Genomic DNA, 26723 nt, shown 5'->3' on the forward strand with positions numbered 1-26723 from the left:
ATGCGCGCCCCTGTGTGTGCGAGATTCTCCCCCTCTGCCCCCTCCCGCTTGTCTGCGCATGCGTGTGCAGGAGATTCTCCCCCTTGCCCTCCCCTTGTGTGCGCGATATTCTCCCCCACTGCCCCTTCCTCGGCCCCTCCTGCTTGTGCACACGCGTGTGTGCAGGAGATTCTCCCCTTCGGCCCCTCCCTCGGCCCCTCCTGCTTGTGCGTGCCGTGTGTGCACGAGATTCTCCCCCTCGGCCCCTCCTGCTTGTGTGCGCGCACGTGTGTGCAGGAGATTCTCCCCCTCTGCCCCTCCTGCTTGTGTGCACGCGTGCACGAGATTCTCCCCCCGACCCCTCCCACTTGTGTGCGCGCGCATGTGCAGGAGATTCTCCCCTTGGCCTACCCCACCCCCTGCTCGTGTGCCCGCGCATGCGGCGCACACACTCACTCTCTCCAGAAAGAAAGAAAGAAAAGAAGGAAGCTGTCAGCTCTTATTATTAAATTGGAAAGCTGGCTGACAGGCAGGAAGGGCCAAGGAGGCGGCCTGGTGGTCAGCTTGTCCTTGCCTCGCTCTGACTAACCCTGCCCCCACCGAGGCTCCCCTGTCCTTGCTGGGCTGCTGGGCTGGGCTACTCATTGACCTCAAGGAGGCCACCACACCGAAGTGGCCAGTGTCCCTCCACCCAGGCGGCTCACAGTGCAGACAGACCCTTGGGCCACTGCTCCGGGACAACCTCACCCCACCACCTGCTGCGGGACGGAGGTAAGCCGGGCCTCCCTCAGGCAGCTTCTGTGACTGACGCGCGAGAACGGGAGCCGCGACAAGTACCTGCTGCGGCTCATTTCCTCCCCAGCGCGCTCGGCCCAGGACAGCCTTCAGGGTTCTGACACGTGACTCGAAGGTGCATGGACAGACAGTGCTGGGGCCTGGGGCCCACGGGACCCCAAGGCCACCTGCTCCCTCACCTCCGGGCGACTGTGCAGGAAGGACAGCCCCCACACAGACGGTCACTGGTGCTCGGGCCACGGTAAGAGCTAGTCCGGTCACCGCTGGTCATCTGTGATACGGCCAGACTGACGCGCACAGTGCTCTTGGCCATCTCCTCCACCCCTGGCAACACCGCTGTCTACAGCTGCGTGCACCTCTCTCCCTGCTGAGTGCCTCTCTCTGGTCCTAAATACTCTCAGGCCTCCCCTGGGACTTTCTACTAAGAGTTAATGAAAATGGTCTCCACCCCTAAAAATACTTGACAAACGGCGATCTGCTTGCCGTCGGCAAACTGCAAAGGTGTGCACGGTCTGGGTGGACTCGCACACCACATCAGTTAATTTTAAGCTTGCTTTCCTTATCTTACTCAGGACCCCAAGATGAAGAGTGGCACGCTCCACTGACTGAGCCAGCCGGGTACCCCACATCAGGTAATTTTAACTAAACTAACTAAAAGGAACAAATGCCTGAAGTGATTTCTGCAAAGTGAGTGCGCCTGGTGGCTCAGCTGGGAGAACATGTGATTCTTCTTCTTCAGGTCTTGAGTTCAACTCCACACTGGGGCGAAGAGTTTACTTAAAAAGTAAACAAATAAAAATAAAATAGAAGTTTAGAAGTAGGTTAAGCTTCAAGCCATCCCACAACATCTCTTAAATACACCCGTAAGGGGCACCTGGGGGGCTCAGTCATTAAGCATCTGCCTTCAGGTCATGATCCCAGGGTCCTGGGATCGAGCCCTGCATCAGGCTCCCTGCTCAGCGGGAAGCCTGCTTCTCCCTCTCCCACTCCCCCTGCTTGTGTTCCCTCTCTCGCTGTGTCTCTGTCAAATAAATAAATAAAATCTTAAAAAAAAAAATCTCACCCTGTGAGATTACAGAACCCTAAAGGACACATTAGCTCATGAAATAGACAAATTTAACTGACAGCTATTTTGACAAGACAAATAACAATTTATACTACAAACAGCACCGCGTCAGTGTCACTCACTCACCTTCACAAAACCGAGGGGGAGGGGCGTCCTGAGCTCAGATGCTGCCATGCTGTCACCAGCGTGCACCCGAGGGCCAGCAGCCAGGCCAGGCAAGAACACCCATGACACATCACCAAGCAACACCCTGCCCGTCCCAGAGCCTGGTCCTCACCGAGACCCGAGGGACAGTGGCCGTTGGCAGGAGCCCACACCTGTCATGGCTCTGCCCCAGCCCTTCTCCCCCAGTCCTAAAAATCTAGTTCCCTTAGAGGAAGGCATGTAAACTGCTTTGTTAGAAACAGCTTTCCCGAAGTGCAACGCACATCGTTAACACTCACACCGTAATGACTTCTAGGATACATCCACACCCGTGAAACCACTGCCACAAGCAAGACAGTAAATGCTTCTGTCACCCCAAAGTTCCCTTGTGCCCCCCACCTCCAATGTCACTAGCGGCTAGGAGGCGTTTTCTAGAGCTCTGCGTAAATGGGACCACACGGGGCCACGTGCGCCCTCTGTCTGGCTTCCTTCGCTTGGCACACCTGTTCTGACATCTGTGCAGGCTCTGCTCTCATCGGCAGTCCGTCCCTCCTCTGTGGGTGGCACCGCGGGCTACAGGCACCACGGCCTGCTTCTCCAGCCACCTGGCAACGGCCCCCTGGGTCGTGGAGGGTGCTGTTAACCTGGGCTGGGGGGTTAAATTTCTGCATTTTTGCATAGATCATATAAGGTAGAGATTTTTATGGCTGACATTGGCCTGACTCCTAACAGCCCCCTCCACTGACTCCACTACATTTTTAGTGTAGACTTCTTGATGTTATTTGTTTTATGGGTAATAATACCTACGTGTGAATGTGGGCACCATCCTCAAGCTCCTGCAGTAACACAGGTCCCCCCCAGGTGCACAACACGGCACAGCTGACAAAGACCGGCACCCCCCACACACACACCTGCACTCTCCCAATGGGAGGGAGTATGGGTCTAGACCCAAATCTAGGGCCAGAGCTCTTTTCCACCAAGCGAGAACATCATCACCCACACCAGAGCGACATGGCCAGCCTTCAGATGGGGTTCTGCCCAGCATCCAGGTGTCACTCACAGGACCAGCCAGCCCCTAGGGAGAAGGAAGGAGAGCCGGCTTCCTAACAAAGCAACGTGCTCCAGGAGTTCTGTCTTCTTTTTTTTTTTTTTTTTTAAAGATTTTATTTATTTATCTGACAGAGAGAATGAGAGAGAGAGAGCACATGAGAGAGGGGAGGGTCAGAGGGAGAAGCAGGCTCCCTGCCAAGCAGGGAGCCCGATGCGGGACTCGATCCCGGGACTCCAGGATCATGACCTGAGCGGAAGGCAGTCGCTTAACCAACTGAGCCACCCAGGCGCCCCAAGAGTTCTGTCTTCTTACAGAGCCTTCAACGCCATAAGAAATGACCAAGACAAAGGCACCAGAAGGGTCGGGATGGACGTTTCCTCATTTCAAATTAACCTCTTTACAAAATGCAGAGCACCAGCCTCCCGAGAAGACATACTTCTGTGCTTCTCCAGCAGCAGACACAACTTCAGGCCATGGTGCCCACATTCACACGTAGGTATTATTACCCATAAAACAAATAACATCAAGAAGTTTACACTAAAAATGACAAAAGTCAGGCCAATGTCAACCATAAAATATCTACCTTATATGCTCTATGCAAAAGTGCAGAAATTTGGCCCCTACACAAACCCACAGCCAGGGTTAACAGCCCCCTCCACTGACTCCTCCACACACCCTGACTTACACACCCATCGTGGGCTTCAGATGACAGACACTTGGGTCAGCATGGGGGCAGGACAAGTGTGGCCAGAGGCTGAACAGACAGCCTTCCGCTGACACATAGACCACAGAGGACATGGGCCACTCCTGACAGAGCGCAGAGATAACTGCGGTGGGAGGAGATGGAAGCTGAATGAGTCACCTGGTGGCTCCAGGTGAGAGCTTCCTGCTCGGCCATCATGGTATCTGTGCAGGAGGTTGCCCATGGTTACACATTCCTGCAGGCACTTTATTTTTATTCTACAGTTGGCACACCCCACCCAACACAGGGTCTGGGTTGTGCAACATATCAAAGGCCCTTTATGGTCACAATCAAACAGTAAGATGGGAGGATGTGTGTTCTGTGAACAGGCACAGCACAGACGAGCCAGGTGGCCACTGGGTGGCCACTCACACTTGCCCCCCATCGCCAGAGGTGGGCAGAAGAGAAGCCTAGCTCTAGAGTGGCCCCCGGGGCCAAATCCCACTCACCACCACTCACCAGCTACTGACCTTGCTCAAGCTGCCATTCGTCTCCTGCCAAGTGGAACGACAATGGTTCCAAGTGTCTAAGGAACGGCACACACAGCATTTGCTGAGGGTCAGCATAAGATGCAGAAAGCCCTCCATGCAGACCACGACCATGCTGTCCTGGCACCGTGTCCCTCACATCCAGAGAGAAGTCCTGGACGGGAAAGCCTCCAGGCAGCAGTTAAGACCCATCATTCCACCTAATTTTCTGTAAGAGTCAATACGAAGGCGAACAAACCAGACTCGAGGCTCTGGTCGGAAGCACGTGATACTCACGGAAGCCCAAGCCCTGGAGGACGGGTCCCCAGGACAGGAGGCAGGCAGGCAGGATCCCCTAGTACCGCTCCCTGTGCCACCCTTCTTACATGTAGCTGTGCTCCTGAAACCAGCAGCTCTCCCAAACAACCGTGGGAGACACACACGTGGGCCACATGGATCGGGACCCTGTCTTTGTGGGGGACATAAAGATCCGTTTATGCCAAGAGGACTCTAGAGGGATCTAGATAGAACAGTGCTATCTCTGAGCAGTGGGACATTACATCAGTTTTGGCTCATCTGTATTTTCTTATTTTCCTGCACTAAATGTACTCTTATATGACTTTGACAATAACCTGTCTCGTGATTGATCTGTGCAGAACAGTTACTGAAATGTACAGAACAACATACATGAAGAGGACTGAGAATCAGTAAGCACTGTACAGAAGTCACTCATGGAACTTCCTAGTGGGGCTCTGGCACGATGAGCTAATAACTAAACTAGACACGCTGCCAGTCTGCTCAACATCAGTGGGATTCTCTTCAGGGCCTGGACTTACAGAGATGTTTCACTTTTGATTTTCAGGTTGTCATGGATCAGATGAACAGGAAGGTTAGCAACGCCTGGGGGGCTCGTCTGTGAAGCGTCTGCCTTGGGCTCAGGTCATGATCCCAGAGTCCTGGGATGGTGCCCCGCATCGGGCTCCCTGCTTTATGGGGAGCCTGCTTCTCCCTCTCCCTTCTGTTCTATCAAATAAGTTTTAAAAAATGGCAGATCACATGTCAGACTCATAATGTCTTTAACACAGGTCAGAATCAGTCCATAATCCAAAACAAGATGCAGAAGCTTACAAATGAAGATCCCACAAAGCTGGGAAGAAGACCTATTCTCAGCTTTGAAGCTACAAGACCAAAACAGTGACTTTGGAAAAACGTGGTTTATTAAAAATAATTTTTGGGCGCCTGGGTGGCTCAGTCGGTTAAGCGACTGCCTTCGGCTCAGGTCATGATCCTGGAGTCCCGGGATCGAGTCCCGCATCGGGCTCCCTGCTCGGCAGGGAGTCTGCTTCTCCCTCTGCCCCTCCCCCCTCTCATGTGCTCTCTCTCATTCTCTCTCTCTCTCAAATAAATAACAATCTTTAAAATAATAATAATAATAATAATTTTTAGGGGCGCCTGGCTGGCTCAGTCATTAAGCGTCTGCCTTCAGCTCAGGTCGTGATCTCAGGGTCCTGGGATCGAGTCCCACATAGGGCTCTCTGCTCAGTGGGAAGCCTACTTCTTCCTCTGCCACTCCCCCTGCTTGTGCTCTCTCTGTCTCTCTCTCTGTCAAATAAATAAAAATCTTAAAAAAAAAAAGTTTAGGGCGCCTGGGTGGCTCAGTTGGTTAAGTGACTGCCTTCGGCTCAGGTCATGATCCTGGAGTCCCTGGATCGAGCCCCGCATCGGGCTCCCTGCTCGGCAGGGAGTCTGCTTCTCCCTCTGACCCTCCCCCCTCTCATGTGCTCTCTCTCTCATTCTCTCTCTCAAATAAATACATAAAATCTTTTAAAAAAAAGTTTAAAAAAAAGTTACTGGATTTTTCTGCTTATGAGTTTTCTCTCACAATGTTTCAAAAGGATTTTCTCTTTATTTATTTATTTTAAGATTTTATTTATTTGATAGAGAGAGACACAGCAAGAGAGGGAACACAAGCAGGGGGAGTGAGAGAGGGAGAAGCAGGCTTCCTGCCGAGCAGGGAGCCCGATGCGGGGCTCGATCCCAGGACTCTGGGATCATGACCCGAGCCGAAGGCAGATGCTTAACGACTGAGCCACCCAGGTGCCCCAAAAGGATTTTCTCTTTAAAGGGTTTTACTTTATCCAAATGAACTTCACAGGACCACCTAATGAGAAAGCCAAACTACAAAGGATCCATGCAATGTGCTCATATGTAAAGAGAACGTATAATGACAGCTGCGCGTGTGGGAACGTGGCCAGGGACACTCTTATTTGCCCATCTTTCTTCACCATGGAAATGTTTTTATCTTTAAAGCATCTCCAACACAGTTCCATGTAGCGTCATAGAACTTTACATTCCAAAGCGAATGAAATTTCAAAGAACCAAGGTACAAGTCTGATATTCCTTCAATCCTGTTCCCTCCATTGCTGGGATCTCCAACAAGGCATGTCTGCCACTGGCCTCACCCCAGCCCGACCTCTACTTTAGAACACAGCGCCAGGCCTAACACTGCTATTTCCACGCCAGCGAACTGCAGAGGTTGCCTTGAGGGCAAGTCCTGGCCCCAATGCTGGGAACTCCAGGTAAAGGGGAAGAGGGTTCCAGCACAGGCACACCTACGGGCCTCTGCTTTCTGTCCTCCCAGCAAAAGTACCAGGGACACGGGCTCAAAATGTCTGCATACTTAGCTTGCTGATGAGAGCTGAATGCTAAACATCTTTGTGTTGGGGCATGCATACACGCCCCAACACACAGGACACACAGAGCTGAGTGTACCTGGCATGTGTCTGCTGGGCAGCATTGTATCTGCCAAGACCTTGAGTTTGCTCCTCAGCTAGTTATGTTCATCTTCTTCCCCAGCAGTGAACGTGGCCACCAATCCATCCAATCATCTTTGTCACATGGGGAATGGGGCATAAACTAAGATGGATAAAAGCTATGTAATTCAAAACACAAAGAAAATCCTAGAAATGTCTGCAGTAATTAGTAAAGTCATGTTTATAAGTGAAAAATGAGGGGCGCCTGGGTGGCTCAGTCGTTAAGCGTCTGCCTTCGGCTCAGGTCATGATCCCGGGGTCCTGGGATCGAGCCCCGCACTGGGCTCCCTGCTCAGCGGGAGGCCTGCTTCTCCCTCTCCCACTCCCCCTGCTTGTGTTCCCTCTCTGGCTATCTCTCTCTCTGTCAAATAAATAAATAAAATCCTTAAAAAAAAAAAAGAAAAATGAATATATATGCAAAAGATCCAGAATTTATACTTAAATATACCATACTCTATGTGACTGACCTAATAATTTTAAGTCACATCCATTTCTCATAAGAAAATCCCTACTTTGGGGTGCCTGGGTGGCTCAGATGGTTAAGCATCTGCCTTCAGCTCAGGTCATGATGTGTAATTATGTTAAATATAAATAAACTATGCCAATTAAAAGGAGATAATCTGGATTTTTAAAAAAACTAACCATGGCTTATAAAAGAAATAATTTAAATATAAGAATATAGAAAAGTTGAAAATAAAAGATGAGAAACCACATAAGTCACACAAATATTAACAAAAAAAATCTGGGACAGCATTACCAGTATCAAATTAGATTTTAAAGCAAGAAACATTAAAAAAAATTAAAAAAGCAAGAAACATTAGATATAAAGAGAGATTTCATAATAATAAAAAGGTCAATCCATAAGGAATATATACTCTAAATTTGTATGCATTCAAACTATGGTTCAAAACACATAAAGCAAAATCTAACAGCAATAGTACACCCGAAACTAATATAACACTACATGTTAATCATATTTAAAAAAAACTATAAATAAAATAAGAAATAGATATTAACATTCATAATGGGAGATTTTAGCCAATAAATTCAGCCTCAACATTCAGTAATAGTGGTACTAAACATTTAAGTCATAGCTTGTTCCTGTACACTTTTTTTTTTTTAAGATTTTTTGTTTAATTTTTAACAGAGAGACAGCAAGAGAGGGAACACAAGCAGGGAGAGTGGGAGAGGGAGAAGCAGGCTTCCCGCCAAGCAGGGAGCCCGATGTAGGACTCAATCCCAGGACCCTGGGATCATGACCTGAGCCGAAGGCAGACGCTTAACGACTGAGCCACCCAGGCGCCCCTCCTGTACACTTAATAAATCAGAAAGAATGTCTTTATCTGATTTTTTAAAAAATTATCTACTTCTTTGTCAAAGTGAGAGGTCAAAAAAGGTAAAACCAATGCAGAGGCGGCTACTGGCTGTCACTATAAATTCAAGTAGCAGCTTCCTTAATAAAAGACAGATCCCAAAAAGATGATGTGAGTGCCATGGCTCAAGTGCATAAAGCCATCAAACTCTAAGTCCTGCACATATTTTCTAATAACTAGAATCATTTCAACTCAACACATATTTATCAAGAGCAGACCTGGAAACCACTATCTTAAGCCAAGAGATACAGATAAGACAAAAACACAGTCCCTTCTCAAAAGACTTTGAGTTGGGGCGCCTGGGTGGCTCAGTTGGTTAAGCGTCTGCCTTCGGCTCGGGTCATGATCCCAAGGTCCTGGCACTGAGCCCCGCATCGGGCTCCCTGCTCAGCGGGGAGCCTGCTTCTCCTTCTCCTGCTCCCCCTGCTTGTTGCTCTCTCTCTCTCTCACTCCCTCTCTTAAATAAATATTTTTTTAAAAGAATTTTTTAAAGGCTTTGAGTTATTTAAAGCTAACTTTGAAAGTCGTTTCCATATACTTTTACAGTTTCCCACTAACCACCACTCAGGATCACCAATAATCTCTACATTGCTAAACTTAATGACTGTCAGTCCCCATCTTACTTCACCTATTAGCAGCGTTTGACAGCTAATCATTCCATCCTTCCTAAACAGTTTCTTCGTTTGGTTTCCAAGATGCCACACTCGACTGGTTTCTTCCTTACTCATCTCCCATCCCTGAAGTCTCAACGGTGGAGTGTCACCTAACTCCTTTTCTCTATCTGCACACACACTCCGGCAATCTCAGGGCTCAGGGCTCTAGGTGCCATGCATACACTGAGAACCTGAGAGAGAGAGAGAGAGAGACACCAAAGCAGAAACTGCAGTGGCTTTTTTAACCTCGTCTCAGAAATGTCAAACCACCTCTCTGAGCTATGTCCCACTACTCTCCCTTCCAGCCCTTTGTTCCAGCCATGCTGCCTTTCTCACTTTTCCCTCTACCTAGAATCATCTTCCTCCAGGTACACGGTTTGTGCTCTCACTTTTTTGAGGTCTTGCTCAAAAGTCATCCTCTAAAATGGGACACTCTCTGGCAACACTTTGTTAAAATTACAACCCTCCCCCTGCCCCTCACTGCCCTTTCTCACCTGCTATTTCACCACAGTACTTATCACCATCTGGAACATTCTATATTTTACTTTTTTCACCTTTTATCTCTCCCTGTTGAAATAAAATGTAAGCTCCATGAGCGGAGGGATTCTGTCTGCTTTGTTCACTGGTGAATCTCCAGCTGCTAGAATAATAGTTGGCATACAGCACTCACTGAATGAATGCATCTGTATTTCTGTCAATTCTCCTTCTAGAGGGGCAGCTGTACTGAGCTACACACAGTAAAGGTATCTTTCCCTGTCTGCTCAGACACAGCTTTTCTTGGACATGTGTGTACCACTGCCCTTTACTCTCCTTTTGTTATCCGAAACGTCATGATCGTATAATAGTCCATTACCAGAATAGGGATCAACTGTCCCCTCTAAGAAGAACAAACGTCCTCAGGAAGATCCAGTAACAAACCAAGAGTCACACAAGAAGGAAAAACAGCAGCTACATCTACCCCAAGACTCCAACCCTTCAGCTACATCAGTACAGGCAAGCCTGACCCACAGGGGAAATGTGCTCCGAAGAAGTTACACGTATGCATAGAATTTTTATTCACTGAGTGATCTCAGGGTATTACAGGCATCCTGAATGAATTTTCACAAAAAAAGAAAGAACTCTTTCGCAAAGCTGCCACCTCCAAATCATATATTTTACAGTAATCACATCAGACCTCCACTAAACTGCATGCTCCCATCTCCTTTTCCTTCACAGATTTCTTCTCACAGAGTTCTCTTACCTTTGCAAACCAGGCCTAGCTCTACACATACAAGGGGCAATCTTCCTCCCACATATATGCGGGACTTCTTGGCAATAACCAACCATACCTCCCTACTGAGGGAGGACAGAGGGCATGATGCTAACGACAAGAATTGTTTGAGCAACATGTGAGGGGAAGGCAGGCCTTTAGGGCCCTGTGCTCACATCCAGCACAGTCACACAACTCCTCCTCACACATTCCTGTAGGACATCAGAGACAATCTCTGGAAGAATGAAAATCAAAGGCTCCTATTTAGGGAAATCAGGTATAGGGCAAGACATTACAGGGACTAAGACTGAAAATTGAGGAACTAGATGAAAGTGTGCATGGGCACCTGGGAAACCCCAAACTCCCTTATCTGTTCAGCTCCAGAATCCAACAGCCAGCCCCCACAAAAAGGGGGGACTTAAAGCATCCCTCTCAAGGGGAAGCAAATCACCCCAGAGAAAAGACCCCACAAAGAAAGTCCACTGGCAGCGTGAACACTGAGTATACCACTCAAAAAGGCCAGCTCACATGCAGTTTTCAACCACTATCTCTAGAGCCTTTTACTTTATTTTTTAAATATTTTATTTAGGCGCCTGGGTGGCTTAGTTGGTTGGGTGACTGCCTTCGGCTCGGGTCATGATCCCAGGGTCCTGGGATTGAGCCCCGCATCAGGCTCCCTGCTCGGCAGGAAGCCTGCTTCTCCCTCTCCCACTCCCCCTGCTTGTGTTCCCTCTCTCGCTGTCTCTCTCTGTCAAATAAATAAAATCTTTAAAAGGGAAAAAGAAAATAAATAAAGATTTTATTTGACAGAGAAATAGAGAGAGCCAGAGAGCACAGCCCAGTGAATGGCAGAGGGAGAGCAGACTCCCCACTGAGCAGGGAGCCTAATGAGGGACTCGATCCCAGAACCCTGGGATCATGACCTGAGCAGAAGGCAGACGCTTACCTGATTGAGCCACCCAGGCGCCCCTGGTGCCTCACTTTTAAACAAGAACAGCCAAGGATCATTTGGGTAAAACTTTCAGCAAGGAGGACAGAAACCAAAACAAACCATTAAGAAAGGAACTAGGAGGACACAAAGACTATCCTATGCAGAAAGCTGGGCAAACAACAATGAATAAGTAATAACTAACATCTCCAGAAAGATTTTTTTTTTTAATTTTTATTTATTTATTTGACAGAGAAAGAGACCGCGAGAGAGGGAACACAAGCAGGGGGAGTGGGAGAGGGAGAAGCAGGCTTCCCGCTGAGCAGGGAACCCGACGCGGGGCTGGATCCCAGGACCCTGGGATCATGACCTGAGCCGAAGGCAGATGCCCAACGACTGAACCACCCAGGCCCCCCTCTCCAGAACGATTTTTAAATGTTGACCCATGAGCAGAAAAAGTACAGTAGAGTGTATATTCAGAAAACAAGGGCAAGGGGTGTCTGGGTGGCTCAGATGGTTAAGCCTCTGCCTTCGGCTCAGGTCATGCATGATCCCAGGGTCCTGGGATCGAGCCCCACATCGGGCTCCTTGCTCAGCAGAGAGCCTGCTTCTCCCTCTCCCTCTGCTGCTCCCCCTGCTTGTGTTCTCTCTGTGTGTATATCTGTGTCTCAAATGAATAAAATCTTTAAAAAAAAAGAAAACAAGGGCAGAAAAATTTTAGGAGAAAAGTAGGAGAAAAAGAGATTTAAAATTTAAAGGTTCATTCCAGATGGTCCAACTTCTAAATAATAGGAAGCTCTAAAATGAGGAAACAGTGAAAATGGGAAATAGGAAATTATTGAAGAAATAACATTTAACAAACTCCCAAAATTGAAGGACTAGTTTCTTCAGCACAAAGAAATTAAAAAACCCCACAGCAAGTACTATGAGACAGCACTGCTGATAAAACATCCAAGAAATGTTCAGAGAGAAGGGGATAGCCACATCTACGGGAATATAAATAGAATGGAGTCAGGCTTCTCGGGTACAAGGCTGTAAGAAAGAAGACAGTAGTGCAAATGCTTTAACTTCTGAACATCCCCCAGACTGGAATTACAAACCCACTCAAGCTCTCCTCCACACACACAGCAGCCACACTCAGAAAGGTAGGTGTGAGGGACCACAAGTCTACACCACCCCAAATCCATTCCGGAGCCCTGACCCCAGTGCAGCTGCATTTGGAGGGAGCCTCTAAAAAAGGTGAAGTTTGAATGAGGCCGTGAGTCAGGGGCCCTGACCCAACAGGATTAGAGTCCTTACTCAGACAGAGCAGGGAGCTGCTCCCACTCCAGGCACACAATGAGATAGATGGTGGCCGTTTGAAAGCCAGACCAAGAGGCCTTGCAAAGAAATCTCCCTGCCAGGCCTTGATTAGGAACTTCCAGCCACCAGAATTGTGAGAAGTAAATGTGTGCTGTTTAAGCCCCCATGGCTATGGTGTTTTGTGGGGGCAGCCTGAGCAGACTCATACATGAGGGTAAGACACAGCTGGAAATAACTGGGAGGGGGGACATGGACTGCCAAGCTTAGTTATCAGCCTTTTTTTTTTTTTTTAAGTATTTTATTTATTTATTTGACAGAGAGAGACACAACGAGAGAGGAACACAAGCAGTGGGAGTGGGAGAGGGAGAAACAGGCTTCCTGTGGAGCAAGGAGCCCAATGCGGGGCTCGATCCCAGGACCCTGGGATTATGACCTGAGCCAAAGACAGACACTTAACGACTGAGCCACCCAGGTACCCCAGTTATCAGCCTTTTGGTATTATTTGAGTTTTTCCTTGCCTCCATATTTTTTCAGAAAAATTAAAATTAACTTAAAATACTGATAGTAGTGCAAACATTAAGAATATCTAAGATCATGTGAAAAGGAAACATTTACATGCATCCTTCTTAAAGAAAAAATAGGATTTTGAATAGAGCATATAATTTAGACCTTGTAACATACTTCTGTATTTTAATAACATACTTTCTATAAATATGTTTTATAGGAATTTGGAAAATGTAGAAATAAACACAAAGTAGAAAATAAAAAGCCTACATTCTCCAACCATACAGAAAAAAAATCCCTGTGCATTCGACCCCACAATTGGACATTTGAGTTATGCTGTTAGCTATCACAAGTAACACTGCAAGCAACATTCTTCACGACTTTTTTTTTAAGTAATCTCTACACCCAACATGGGGCTTGAACTCATGACCGTGAGATCAAGAGCCCCATGCTCTACCAACTGAGCCAGCCAGGTCCTCCTTCATGATTATTTTTAAATGTTGGCTCAAGGGGCGCCTTGGTGGCTCACTATTCAGTTAAGTGTCCAACTACTGATTTTGGCTCAGGCTGTGATCTCAGGGTCCTGGGATGAAGCCCTGCGTCGGGGGTCCGTGCTCAGCACAGAGTCTGCTTGAGATTCTCTCTCTCCTGCTCCCTCTGCCCCTCCCCCACACTCATGTGCACGCGTTCTCTCTCTCTCAAATAAATAAATAAATCTTCAAATGTTGGTTCAAGAGAAGACACTGGCGCTACAGACTGAAGATGGGTAAAGATCCAGAGGGGGTCAATACCAAAAACAAAAACAAAACAAAAAGCATTTAAATAGCTCAAAGTGCACAGAGCTGGATGAGCAGATGGCCCAGGAATGGACAGAGAGCTCCCTGCTGCTGCGGGGCTAACGATGACACCCACCCAAGCACCTAGCCACCTCTGTCCCTTGAAACCAGAAGAGCCAAGTCCAGTTGCTACCTGAAGTTTCAATGGTTCACAGAGAAGGCTCTTGGGCCAATACTGGAACCCACCCAGCAATGGGAGTCCAACTGCAGGGGGGACATGGAGGGGCAAGGCTGAGCCCCTTCACGCCTCTTTTGTGGGCTCTCTGAAGACGCTGAAGTCAGGCAACCAGGCTCAGTCCCACAAAGGGACAGAAGAGATATACTGAACTGTTTCCTCAGATCAAACACTTTCTGGAATTAACAGGCTCTAAAAGGACCCCAAGTGGCTCACTAAACTGAGCATTTGTACTGATGTGACACGGGGAAAATAAAGCAACACTGATTCCCCTCTACACACAGGTGTGCAGCCTCTCATGTGGGTCCCAAACTGGAGAAAGAATTATTAGACTGCCTTGCTTTCCTAACTGAACTACCACTACTCACCCAAATCCCCGTACTTGTAATATCTACACGGTACACTGATGTAAATGAAGTCAGGACAGTAAAAAAGATTAACAGAGCTGGTGAGTATAAGAGTCAAATTCAAATCTCTGTGACACTGGGGCATAAACCTGCGAATGGGCAGTGACACCAAGCAGCTGACCTATAGGTATGGCTCAGTTCCAAGAACTGCACACCAGGCCAAGCACATCAAGCCCACACTCTCCTAAAATAGCTGCAGCTGCACGTCAGAGCCATGGGCAGCGCAGTTCACGCAAAGGGCCCCGGTCAACAACATTGCTCGTCAGCTCTCTACAAGCACTTCCTTTTCATAAACCCACTGATACAGAGGTCAAGGCAAAGAGGCCTCTCTATTCCAGAATTCTCCAGTCTGATATCTAACTACAGATATTTTGCTGGACTCTGCTGAAACCTGAAGACCATGGAGTTTTATATGACTAAAATAGAGAAAAAACACTTTTAGACTCTCCTGTAATTAATTTAAAAATTTTAATGGCCAGTCCTACCCCACTGATAGGTATATGAAATGCACACAGCACGTCCGAGGTCCAGTGATGGGAGTCCAGCACGGGCATGCGTGTATCGTAGGAGCTTAGGGTTGAGTCAGGGTGCACTGGGAGTCCTGACAGAGCTGGAAGAAGGGATGATGCGATCAGACTTGCGCTTAGGAAAGACTGCTTTGGTGCTGTGGGGAGAAAAGACAGAGGCCTAGGTAGAAGGTTCTGTGGTGGGGCGCCTGGGGGGCTCAGCCAGTTAAGCGTCGACTCTTGATCTCAGCTCAGATCTCGATCTCAGGGTCATGAGTTTGAGCCCCATGTTGAGCTCCATGCGTGGAGCCTACTTAAAAAAAAATGGTTCTGTAGCGGCCCAGGAGGAGGAGGTGGGAGCCGGCGTGCAGACAGCAAGAAGCAGAGGGATTTAGCACACATTGGGCAGGGAACCAGAACTTGCTGCTGTACCAGACGTGGGGGTGAAGGAAGCAGGGATCTGGTGGTTTGGGTTGACCTGGTAGATGGTGGTGCCGCTGCTGGAGGCTGGAATGATTACAAGAGGAACAGGTTTGGGGTGGAGAATTACTATGCCTCCCTTGAAGGAAATATGTTATTAAAATCTGAGCATGTCATTCATATCTTTGAAACCATCTGTAATTCTGATACAAACTTCACCAACATCTAACAGACAACGATGAAGATGATGAAGATGAAGAAGAGCCACCAATGCAAGAACTGAAATTTACTGAGCACCTGCTCTGTGCAGGCATGGGCTGGTGTAATCACCCCCAGGCGTTATGACACGGAAGCCCTGTGACAACCTCATTAGGCAGTTAGCACTTCATCCTCCCCATTTTACAGATAAGCACAGACAGATACAGCAACTTCCCCACCATCACAGACCAGAAGGCTGACCTCACAAGACACTGCCTAGTGGAAAAGTCATCAAGTGAGGGGTCATTAAGCTAAACCACCAGGCTTACTGTTCTCCCCATCCAGCTGGCAAGGTGAGTGAGAAGATCTGCACACTCCTGACTCGAGAACCCCACAGCTGCATACTAAGATCTGTCTGAAAACATCTCTGGTCACCTACTCTGGGATCATCTGTTCGGTTAAAGAAATTCATCCAGCTGAAAGAGTCACACATCTGGAAGATGACAAGGAAATGGCAACAGGGCCATGCTCTCTCCCTAAGCTTCATGCCCCTCACAGAGGAACCACAATCACTGCCGTAGAATAAGCAGGGGAGGACTTCAGGGAGAGCCGGATTTTATTTTTATTTTATTTTTTTATTTTTTTTAAGATTTTATTTTTTAGAGAGCGAGCGAGAGAGAAACAGCATGAGAGGGGAGAGGGTCAGAGGGAGAAGCAGGCTCCCCGCTGAGCTGGGAGCCCGATGTGGGACTCGATCCCAGGACCCTGGGATCATGACCCGAGCCGAAGGCAGACGCTTAACCATCTGAACCATCCAGGCGCCCGAGAGCCGGATTTTAAAAATGAGCTTCCCTCCATCACAAATGGCCTAAAAACTCACCAGTGAAGAGAATTTGCTGGAGGTCCAAGCAAAGAGGCCCACGGGCGCACACTAAAGCCAAGCCATCACCGCTAGAGCCAACACCTAACCCCCCTTCAACTTGAACTCCAATCAGAAACCCAAAATCAATCTTACTTTTCTGCCTTCCATGTGAAATTGTATATATCTGGGGCATTTCCTCTTTTTTTTTTTTATTAAAGATTTTATTTATTTATTTGAGAGAGAGAGAATGAGAGAGAGCAAGCACATGAGAGGGAGGAGGGTCAGAGGGAGAAGCAGACTCCCCGCCGAGCAGGGAGCCCGATGCGGGACTCGATCCTGGGACTCCAGGATCATGACCTGAGCCGAAGGCAGTCGCTTAACCAACTGAGCCACCCAGGCGCCCGCATTTCCTCTTTTTACATTTCCTCTCTTGACCTTTTAAGCCACTACCAGAAATACAATCAAAAAGCCAAGAAACAGGTCAGACAGTTCCTCAGCCAAACTCCGAAGGGACCTTGGAGAGGAAGGGCCAGTTGTCCGACCTTTACTTTTTAATTTTTTTATTTTTAAGTAATCTCTACACCCAACGTGGGGCTCAAACAGATAACCCTGAGATCAAGAGTCGCACGCTCTGCCGACCGAGCCGCCAAACACCCTGGTTGTCGGCCCTTTAAGTGCTGAGTTGCTCCCGCTATGAAGGGTATCCACGATCTACTCTCTGGCCATGACCATGACGACCAGCCCTGACCTGGTCTCTGCCTGCCACTCTCCTGCTTATGCTCTCTCTGTCAAATAAATTAAATCTTTAAAAAAAAAAGATTTTATTCATTTATTTGAGTGAGAGCTTGTGCACACTAGCCAGGGGGCAGGGGGTGCAGAGGGAGAGGCAGAAGCAGGCTCCCAGCTGAACAGGGAGCCTGACGCGCTACACAACAAGGGGCTCAATACCATGACCCTGGGATCAGGACCTGAGCCAAAGGCAGATGCCCAGGCGCCCCCATGCCACACGTCTGATGGGGGAGTAAAACCTGAGCCTGCCAGCTATGTCTTACAGCCCTTGGGCCCTAATGTCAAATCACATGCATCATCAGAGAACCTTTTGTCAATTCACACCACTTAAAATGGTGGGTGTGAACCAACCAAAGTTATGTTCAAAGTTCACTGACTATGGCAATAGAGACTAGGAAAATTTACAGAGACACAGAGAACAGAATTTGCAGAGACACGGAGAGCAAGGAATTCTGGGATCCCTTGGCCCAGGGGCTCAAAAGGACCCCAGGTGAGCAGGATAAATGCAGAAAAAGGCCAGGGGCACGGGTGTTTTCTGAGCTTTGACAGAGACCTAAGCATAATGCTCATTTAACTTTTCACAAGTTGGCTGTATGAAGAACAGCCACGTGCACACCTGCACGGCCAAATGAAGACTGACACTCAGGCCTCCTATGGGGAAAGAGCCATGCCCCGTCAGGGAGGTTGAACAACACCAGAGAACACAATCAGACCAGCCCCAGGATGGAGAACCTATGGGACTGTAGGGCTCAGGTCGGGAGACCCTAAATAATGGCCCTCCAGACACACTTCTCCATGAAGAATCAATGCTTATGGGAGGCACCTGCTGCCCACAGGAAGTGCATCCCCCAATAAGGAGATTTCAGGCCAGCCCCCAGCCCCCTTAGCAGCAGGCAGCACCCACCCTCCTCTTCCCTTCCTTTGGAGGACCATGTCCACCACTGGGGAGCAGTGGGCACCTTCTGTGCCTTCTGGTTTACCCTACTTGATGCGAAGCCCAGCAGCACAGTCCCGGGCCTTTGCACAAAGATTATGCTGGAATAGTCAGGACAGAGGCACACAGAACCCCTGGCCATACAGAGCAAAATGCAGGACCTCCTTCGAATGCTGGGGGCAGTGTCTGTTTACAAAGCAAGGGAGCCCGGAGCCCAAGGTCACTACAGTAACCACCTCCAACCTGCCCCAGCAAAACTGGCCACGGGAAGGCAGAGACAAAGAAGAGAAGCAGCAGTTTCTTACAAAACTAAATGTGCTCTCACCTTATGACCCAGCAATCGCGCTCCATGGTGTTTACCCAAAGGAGGTGTAAACTTCTGTCCACACAAAAACCTGCACCACAGAAGTTTACTGCAGCTTTATTAATGATTGCCAGAACTTGGGAGCAATGGAGCCGTCCTTCAGCAGGCAAGCGCATAAATTAACTGTCGTCCATCCACACAATGAACTATCATCCAGCGCTAAACAGAAATGAGCTACAAGCCATGGGAAGACATGGAGGAACATTAGGTCACCAAGTGAAAGAAGCCAGTTAGAAAAGGCACACGCTGTATGATTCCAAGAGCACGACGTTCTGGAGAAGGCAAAAGCAGCTTCCTGGGGTTGGGGGAGAGGACAGGATGAATAGGCAGAGGCAGAGAGAATTTTCAGGACGGCTCTGCACGACATTATGATGCTGGTTCCGCGTCACCACACCTTCATCCAGCCCCCAGCATGCCCAGCGCCAGGCACCAACCCCGATGCAAACCGCGGACTTTGGGTGGTAATGGTGTTGATGTAGTTCTGTCCGCTCTAACAGACGCACTGCTCTGGTGCGGAGTGCTGATAATGGGGGAGGCTGTGTGTTTGTGGGGGTGGGGGTGAGGGGAACCTCTGTACCTTTCTCTCATTTTTGCTGATAACCTCAAACTGCTCTAAAACAATAAAGTCTTTAAAAGAAAAATGGCTGGAGTCCAGATCAAACCACATCTGAGGCTGGCCCTGCCTATGGACTTTTCATTGATCTCAGTCAACCAATCCCCTTCACTGTTTAAGCCAGGGTGGGCTGGACTTTCTGTGACTTCCAACCTAGTGCATCCTAAGTGCACACCCTTGCCGGACAAGTAGAATGTGCTGGACGCCACACCCTGTCAGTACTAGTAAATGATGCCCCTGACATCAGAGATCCGCCACCCACAAAAGCATCACAAGCAACCTCGAGCGGCATGGTGTTCAACTGCAGATGGGACTCTCAAACTCCAGCCTTGCTCTGCCACCAGCAGCTCCATGACAAGCAAGTCAAAACTAAAATGTACCACAGTCCTTAGAGCTCAACCCACTTAAACAAGTGATGCCAACATATTCTATTAATTTAAAAGCAAACATTGTGTATTACAAATAGAGCAAACCAAAGAAAGAAAAAGCAAAGTTGCTGTTTGAGAACTGAAAAAAGTGCAGAATGGGGCTCAGGAATTTTTTTTTTTTTTAAGTAATCTCTATACCCAAACTGGGGCTCGAACTCACGACCCCAAGATCAAAAGTCACTCTCTCCACCAACTGAGCCAGCCAATTCTGATTTCTGACTTAAAAAATTCCTGAGCCCTGGGGCACCTGGCCGGCTCAGCTGGTAGTGTATATGACATGATCTTGGGGTTCTATGCTCAAGCCCCACCCTGGGTTGTAGAAATTATTTAGAAGTAAAATCAAGAAAGAAAAAAAGACAGAAAGACAGAAAGGAAGAAAGGAGTCAGAATTGAGCTCAAAATTTTCCCCCTGAAGCCCAGGCCTCCGATTTAATCCCATCTTAAAACTGTTCCAATTAAATCATTTTAGATTGGGTTTTAAAAACTGTGTCGGGCGCCTGGGTGGCTCAGTCGGTTAAGCGTCTGCCTTCGGCTCAGGTCATGATCCCAGGGTCCTGGGATCGAGTCCCGTATCGGGCTCCCTGCTCAGCGGGAAGCCTGCTTCTCCCTTTGCCTGCCTCTCCCCCTGCTTGTGCACACTCCCTCTCTCTCTGTCAAATAAATAAATAAAATCTTTTAAAAAATTAAAAAAATAAAAAATAAATAAAACAAAAACTGTATCAGTTACTAGCCTTACTTAGAATAATTTTATGGCAAGTTCTGCTCTAAAAAGCTTGCTATATCAAGTGTTCAGCTCAAGACAATGAGCAAAAGGCACACAAAAATTACTTCAAATGCTATATCTTGAATCACATCACTTAAATGATATTTAAACCTTAGAAATGTTTAGGGTGCCTGGGTGGCTCAGTCATTTGGCGTCTGCCTTCAGCTCAGGTCATGATCCCAGGGTCCTGGGATCGAGCCCCACATCGGGCTCCCTGCTCCACAGGAAGCCTGCTTCTCTCTCTCCCACTCCACCTGCTTGTGTTCCCTCTCTCACTGTCTCTAATTCTTTCATATAAATAAATAAAATCTTAAAAAAAAAACAAAAACCCTTAGAAATGTTTAGTCCTGTGTTTATTAGCAAGTAGCCAGTTTCTCTACCACCATAAGCTTGAAGAAATGATCCAGGTTTTAATAATACCACAGGAGAGGAGAGGATTCTGACTGATTAAATCAGCAAGGGTCAGGCGGATTCCCCACTTTGAAAGTTTCACAGGCAGATGTCCCTGGGACCAGCTACAGGGAAATGAGTGGGAAACAGAAGTGCCCTGCCAACATCGCTCGCACCGGCAAGAGGCTCCAACCCATACCAAATAAATCTCCAGTAAGCACAGAAGGGACTACCAAGAAAAGAGAATGAAGATACGGGTTTCCCAAGCTGGAACAACCTCTTGATCGCACCACTGGCACCTCCCAAGTTGCAATGTGGCTATATGCACAAGTTATACCCACAAATGCTAATGCCACTGGGAATGGACCACACAACAGCACTCATGTTGTCAGCAGAGGGGAGAATGGTCCACCCCTAGAACTACATTCACAGGAGGTTCCCAAAGTGCTCTGACAATTTGCTGCATGGCAGCCTCCCGCCAACACTTCCCAACCTCCAGGAAGAATCTTGGAAAACTGTCACAAAAATGCAATGATCCAGAATTCTCTACGGATTGATGCTTTTACATGTCCACTCCTCTATTAGGCCACAAGGATTGCATCAATGGAGTAAGCCCACCTCCTATGCAAGAGAGTACAAATGTTACTGCTAAAGGGTAAGTTCGAATGTCAAGACTTTTAGACTTCCAAGACTCTTAATGGGATACAAAGCCATATATTATTTAGACTGCTCTTAACAAAAGTGTCCTCAACTCACAAATATTAAAAACATTTAATGACAAACGTGAAGGTATCATGAAGAAGAACGAACACCACAACTCACCCCCAGCAGCAGGAGCATACCCACTTGGGGGCTGAGAGACAAGACCGCTCCTTCCCGACACCTTTCCCTTGCCAGTCCTCCAGGTCTCGGATGTGAGCACAGACACGGACGCCCTGCATCTGACTCACCTGAATTCTCTGCCTTCGCTGTACCGTCTACTTGAGGAGGCCCGCGGGGCGGCCGTCTCCAGAAGCAGCTTCTGTGTGAGCCTGCCAGGGGGAGCAGGGTCTCTGCCACTGTCTTCATCTTGGTCTTGGTCACACTTCCATTCCTCATCTTCATTCAGAGTGGGCAGGTATCCAGGTATGCCCTTCCCTGTCCCTGACCCAGAGCTCTGGTCACTACAGAGCTTCGGGCTCTCTGAGCCTGTCCTCGTATATTCCAAATAAATATCAGACTTGAGGAAAGAGGGGTAGGTGTTCTCTTCCATGGTGGACTGGATTTCCGTCTGGGCCTGGTCAAACATGGCAGGATCAATCAGCTGCTTCATGATGCAGTCCTTTATGAAGCTCTTGGTAGCTGGCTTCGTCTGCCTGGACACGATGCCGTTGTTATCAAGGATATACTTGCGGTAAATAGCTTTGGCCAGCTTCAGCCTCTTCTCCTCATTCGAGTCACAGGGCTCCAGTTTCCTAAAGCCGCTGCAGGCAAACCAGAAGTCCAGCAGGTCAGCACAGTCCTCCTGCTTCAGGAAAGTCCGAAACAGGTTTATTCCATCTTGATCGTCCAGTAAGGAGTGCAGCGACTCGGCCCACTTCAAGTATGGTGGGGTGGGTGAGGCGCTGCCCTCAGGCTCATACCCCAGGTCCAGATCCGAGCGCCTGGGAGTGGCTGCTGAAGTCTCACCTTTAACCCCGGCACCTTTCCCGGAGCAGAAGCTGTGGCTGACGGGCCTGGGGTCTGTGGACACCAGTTCACCCTCCTCACCAGGCACTGGGGGTCGGGGGGCATCTTCGGTGAAACTTGTTCCAAGGTCCAAAGGGAAACCCTGCTCTTGGATATTCATTTTGGGACTCTGTGCGTCAATGAACAATGAGCGCTGCACCCTAATACATCAGTACTTATAGCTCCAAAGTGAATCAATCTGTCCTGTTGAAACCATTAAGAGGACAAGGATTAGGAAACGTGGGTCCACGGAAACATGACCACAGAGGTTTTCTCAAGACAAGACTCGTAATGATGCCCTCCCGCTCGAACTCAAAGCCAGAAATTCAGTTTAAATTTTCAATCTTTTGCCACGAGGTTTGTGCTATATTAAAACAATTTCTGGGAACTTTTAACTACAGGAATGCCTCTGAATCTAAAAACTAAGCACCCAGAGCAGGGAGAGCGCCACTCCCTCAGGTGTCATTCTGTGAGAACATCATGGAGACTAGCAGCCTGGGGACCTCCCATCTTGCCACAACCAGTCCTTCCCTGCAAGCTCCAGGGAGGCAGGAGGATGGGAGGAAAGAAATATGCTTTCTAGTCCTCCTGGCTGTATAAACTTGGATGAGAGCTGGTTCCTCCCATGTAAGATGAATGAGGATGATCGCCTACCTGCACTGCAGGGTCGCTGTGATATTCAGATACAGAAAGCTATGGAACATCACACACCATCAGGCAGGTGTCACGTCTGCTTCCCACATTCTCTAGGCCCACAGCCACTGTGCCTTCTGCCTACCCCATCACTTCACACTTGGTATGCCTCCTAACAGGTGCAAACACACAAGGAGGTGTTCTTTTAACTCTCAACATACACCTACACGAACAATTGCGGGTCACCTTCAGCACCTTCAACCAAGTGATCAAAGGACACCCCGTCCCCCCCCACACACACAGTGGTCATCTCATACCACCAGTGTGGACAATCTTGAAAAATGCTTCCACCAGAATGCTGCCTTTGACCTCGTTTATAAGGAAAGTGTCCAGGGCACCTGGGTGGCTCAGTCGTTAAGCGTCTGCCTTCGGCTCAGATCATGATCCCAGGGTCTTGGGATCGAGCCCCGCATCGGGCTCCCTGCTCAGAGGGAAGCCTGCTTCTCCCTCTCCCACTCCCCCTGCTTGTATTCCCTCTCTCGCTGTGTCTCTGTCAAATAAATAAATAAAATCTTAAAAAAAAAAAGTGTCCTTCTGATAGCAAACGGCAATTTAGTACTCTAAAGAACGGAGAAGGTATAGAAAAAGAAAATGAAGGCCAAATACAATTATACATTTTAGCTAAGGAAGCATACAGCTCACATGATCTACTTCCATAAGCTCAAATCCAAACTACCCACCCTCTTAGGGGTCAGGGGACTACGGGTTTTGTGGTTTTGTCGTTGCTGCTGCGACAGGCCTGCCGTAGGTGTAAAGGAAGGCTCTCCTGGATCCGGACTCTTTCATAGTCTTCGGTCCTCCCTGCCATATCCTACAGGAGCTCACAGAGCCCACGAGCTGAGCTACACCTCCCAACCTGGTAGCCGGCCGTGATCAAAGTGGTCTGGCTAGAAACAGGCTGGAGAGAAGCATGTCAAGTCCAAATGCCTGAACAAGCCAGAGGAAGAAAAATAAACCCCTAAAACCTGGTGCCAACACAAAGGGTAGCTCTCCCTGGCCACCACTCCACACTCTGGGCCAGGGCCTACATGTAATCCGCCCCACACCTGCATTCTCACACTGTACATACCGCCCCAGCCAGCAGCAGCTGATGGCTAGAAGCGAAACAGAGACAGAGAATGGTTGGTCAAAATAATGTGCCCCAAATGACATTTCTGCAGCTAATGACTTTTTGTGAAAACTACTGGGTAGGCTGTAATCTCAGCAGGAACAGCCTGCTTCTTAAGGTCAAGGCCCATGGACTGTGGCACCCTGCCGTCAGGGACCACTTCAACTGCAAAGTCGCTTTCTTTGAGCCCTGTCAACATGAATGAGCACCTGTGGTGTCTTAGCTCCACACCAGCTCATGGATCTCTAATGTCCTCTTGTCCAAGACGCCTTCTTAGGAAGGAGGGCCCACGCCTGGCCCCCTGAGCCCTACTCTCAGAGATACTCTTTACTTCACCAGCCCTCAGAAAGAACTGAGTCACTGTGTTCCAAAGGGAGGTTAATTACAAGTCACTGTCACCTGCTCTGAAGACGCGATCTCCTGTGTAAATTATTAGTAGCAGCCTGATTAAACATTTTCTGAAGGACCCACAGCACCTAGCATAAGGTCTTGCAACCAATAAATAATTTCATTCATTGACATGAAGGCAAATGCCAACCGTCATAGATGCCAAACGTTAGCCCTTCATAGATGCTGAACTACTGTGCTATAAAAACAACAACAAAACTCAAGATCTAGCCATTTATTACAAAACTGGGGCTGTCTCTAAAAACTAACATCTTAATTCACGTGTGAACAAGTCCCCCTAATCATTTTAAACTATTTTTCATTGCCCGGAAGAAATAGTTCTTATAACTCACATCTATTTTTGGCTGTCAACTGACAGAAGACCTTTGGTGTCCCCGGAAGCATATGAACACCTCTCCAAATTACTGACGTTATTGAAACACGCTCTAACTCCCTCAATCTCTGGGTTCCACATAGAAGCACACCAAGCGTTTAGCGTACACACGTACATACCACACATAAAGCAGTTAATGTTAACTCAGGGTAGAGTCAAATGCCCACAAGCACTGAATCTGGCCAACAGCCTGTAACCACCATCAATAAAAGGATTCCATAAAAGTAACCTACAACCCTGATAAGGCATTTAAAATCTCCTGTAGTCACTGCTGAGGCATACACCCCCAGGTGCCATGGCAGCCAGCTCAATGCTATACATGTCTATATGTTTGTTTATTTTACTCAAATGTAACTTTTCAACTCTTGATTTCTGCGCAGTGCGGAAGTAATAGAGCATGACTCTGACATTCTCCTGTCCGTTAACTAAGCTCTGAAAGGGTTAGGGTCACTGTTTTACAGTGTAATCCATTCCTTCACCATCTAAATTCTCAATGACCAATGCAGCCCAAAAAAGTCCACTCACTTTTCTGACTCTAGAAACCCAAGAAACCCCCACACCTCCTGAAAATCCCACAGAAACGTTTTTTTGTATGCCTGTCCATTCTTGTCCCCCAATATAAGTTCTCAAAACTGAAACTCAAATACGGCTACCCTGGGAGGTCAGGTTCAGACCATGTGTATTCTCCAAAACAAGGCCTGTGGATCCAAATATGCCTGAGATTCTTCCTGAAGAAGCAGAGAACATACGGGCGAGCAAGAAGGAGGGGCTGAGATGAACAGTAAGAACTCTTCGTAAGTTATCTTAGGGATGGGCTGAGAAAAATCCCCAGAGAATTGAAGTTTGTTTTCTCTACTGTCCTCAGTGCTGAGCTGAGCCGTGCAGGTCCGGCTTCATGGGGGACTGAATTCCAAAATGTGGGGTGGAGGTCGAAGACCCACCCCCAAGAGAGAGTTTTGGGGAACAAGGTATCAATCTGAAAGAGTACGGCCACTGAGACAAGCCAAACCACACCTGGATCCGGCCTCACAGGCAGCTCTGCCTCAGCGGGAGGGCCCTCCTTAGGTTTCGGATCCCCTCATCCCTACTTTTTGCTGGAGGGACAGGGAAGGGATGCGCCACCGTCCAGCCTCTCTCCAGGATCCCTGCACCCCACGCACACGCGAAACACGCCCCAGGCCCACAGGCTGGCACCACCCAATCAAACACATCGGCTGCGCACCCTGCCCCTCCAGGAGGGGCCCCCCACACCCCTTCTCAGAATCCTGGTTCTTCCTTACACCCCTCCGCTCACCCAGAGCAAGGGCTGCCTTTTCTGAAGCAAACCCCGCACTTTGCCAGGTTCACACAGCCCAGCATCGACGGCCCCGGCCGTCTCCATCCCGAGCCAGCACCCCCCACTTCGGCACGCCTGCCCTTGCAGCACCCGGGGTGCACAGCCTGCCCACGGCTGCACGCCGCCCCGCACGCCCCCGGAGCCCGCACCCGCCGAGCCCCTCTTCCGGGTCCCGCGCCCGGCCCGCCCGGCCCGGCCTACGCGGCCTACAATGGGCGGCCGCACAGGCCCGCGCCCCGCAGGAACGCGCGCCCGGCCCGCACTACTCACCGGCGGCGGCGGCGGTGGCGGCGGCGGCGGCGGCGGCGGCGGCAGCGCCCCGGCCCGGCTCCCGGAGCGTCGCGGCG

The 26723-nt window shown here is 48.8% G+C and overlaps 1 protein-coding gene across 3 annotated transcripts in view; it reads right to left on the bottom strand.

Annotated features, from left to right (window-relative positions):
- The window catches only part of AXIN1 (axin 1), a 55212-nt gene extending 28546 nt beyond the window's left edge, over window positions 1-26666 (bottom strand). For 2 of the 3 annotated variants that reach the window (XM_035021797.1, XM_035021795.1), the window contains exons 1-2: window positions 26647-26666; window positions 21702-22662 (exon numbers count right to left, since the gene is read on the bottom strand). In XM_035021797.1, the coding sequence (XP_034877688.1) occupies window positions 21702-22579 (878 nt within the window). In that variant the 5' untranslated portion in view covers window positions 22580-22662; window positions 26647-26666. Of the gene's footprint in view, window positions 1-21701; window positions 22663-23112; window positions 23472-26646 lie in introns of those variants that run through there. The other variant, XM_035021796.1, reaches the window with a different exon arrangement.
- Window positions 26667-26723: the final 57 nt, after the last annotated feature.

The sequence above is a fragment of the Mirounga leonina genome, unplaced genomic scaffold, assembly GCF_011800145.1.
Source record: "Mirounga leonina isolate KUSES-001 unplaced genomic scaffold, KU_Mleo_1.0 Mir_175, whole genome shotgun sequence".
NCBI lineage: Eukaryota > Metazoa > Chordata > Mammalia > Carnivora > Phocidae > Mirounga > Mirounga leonina.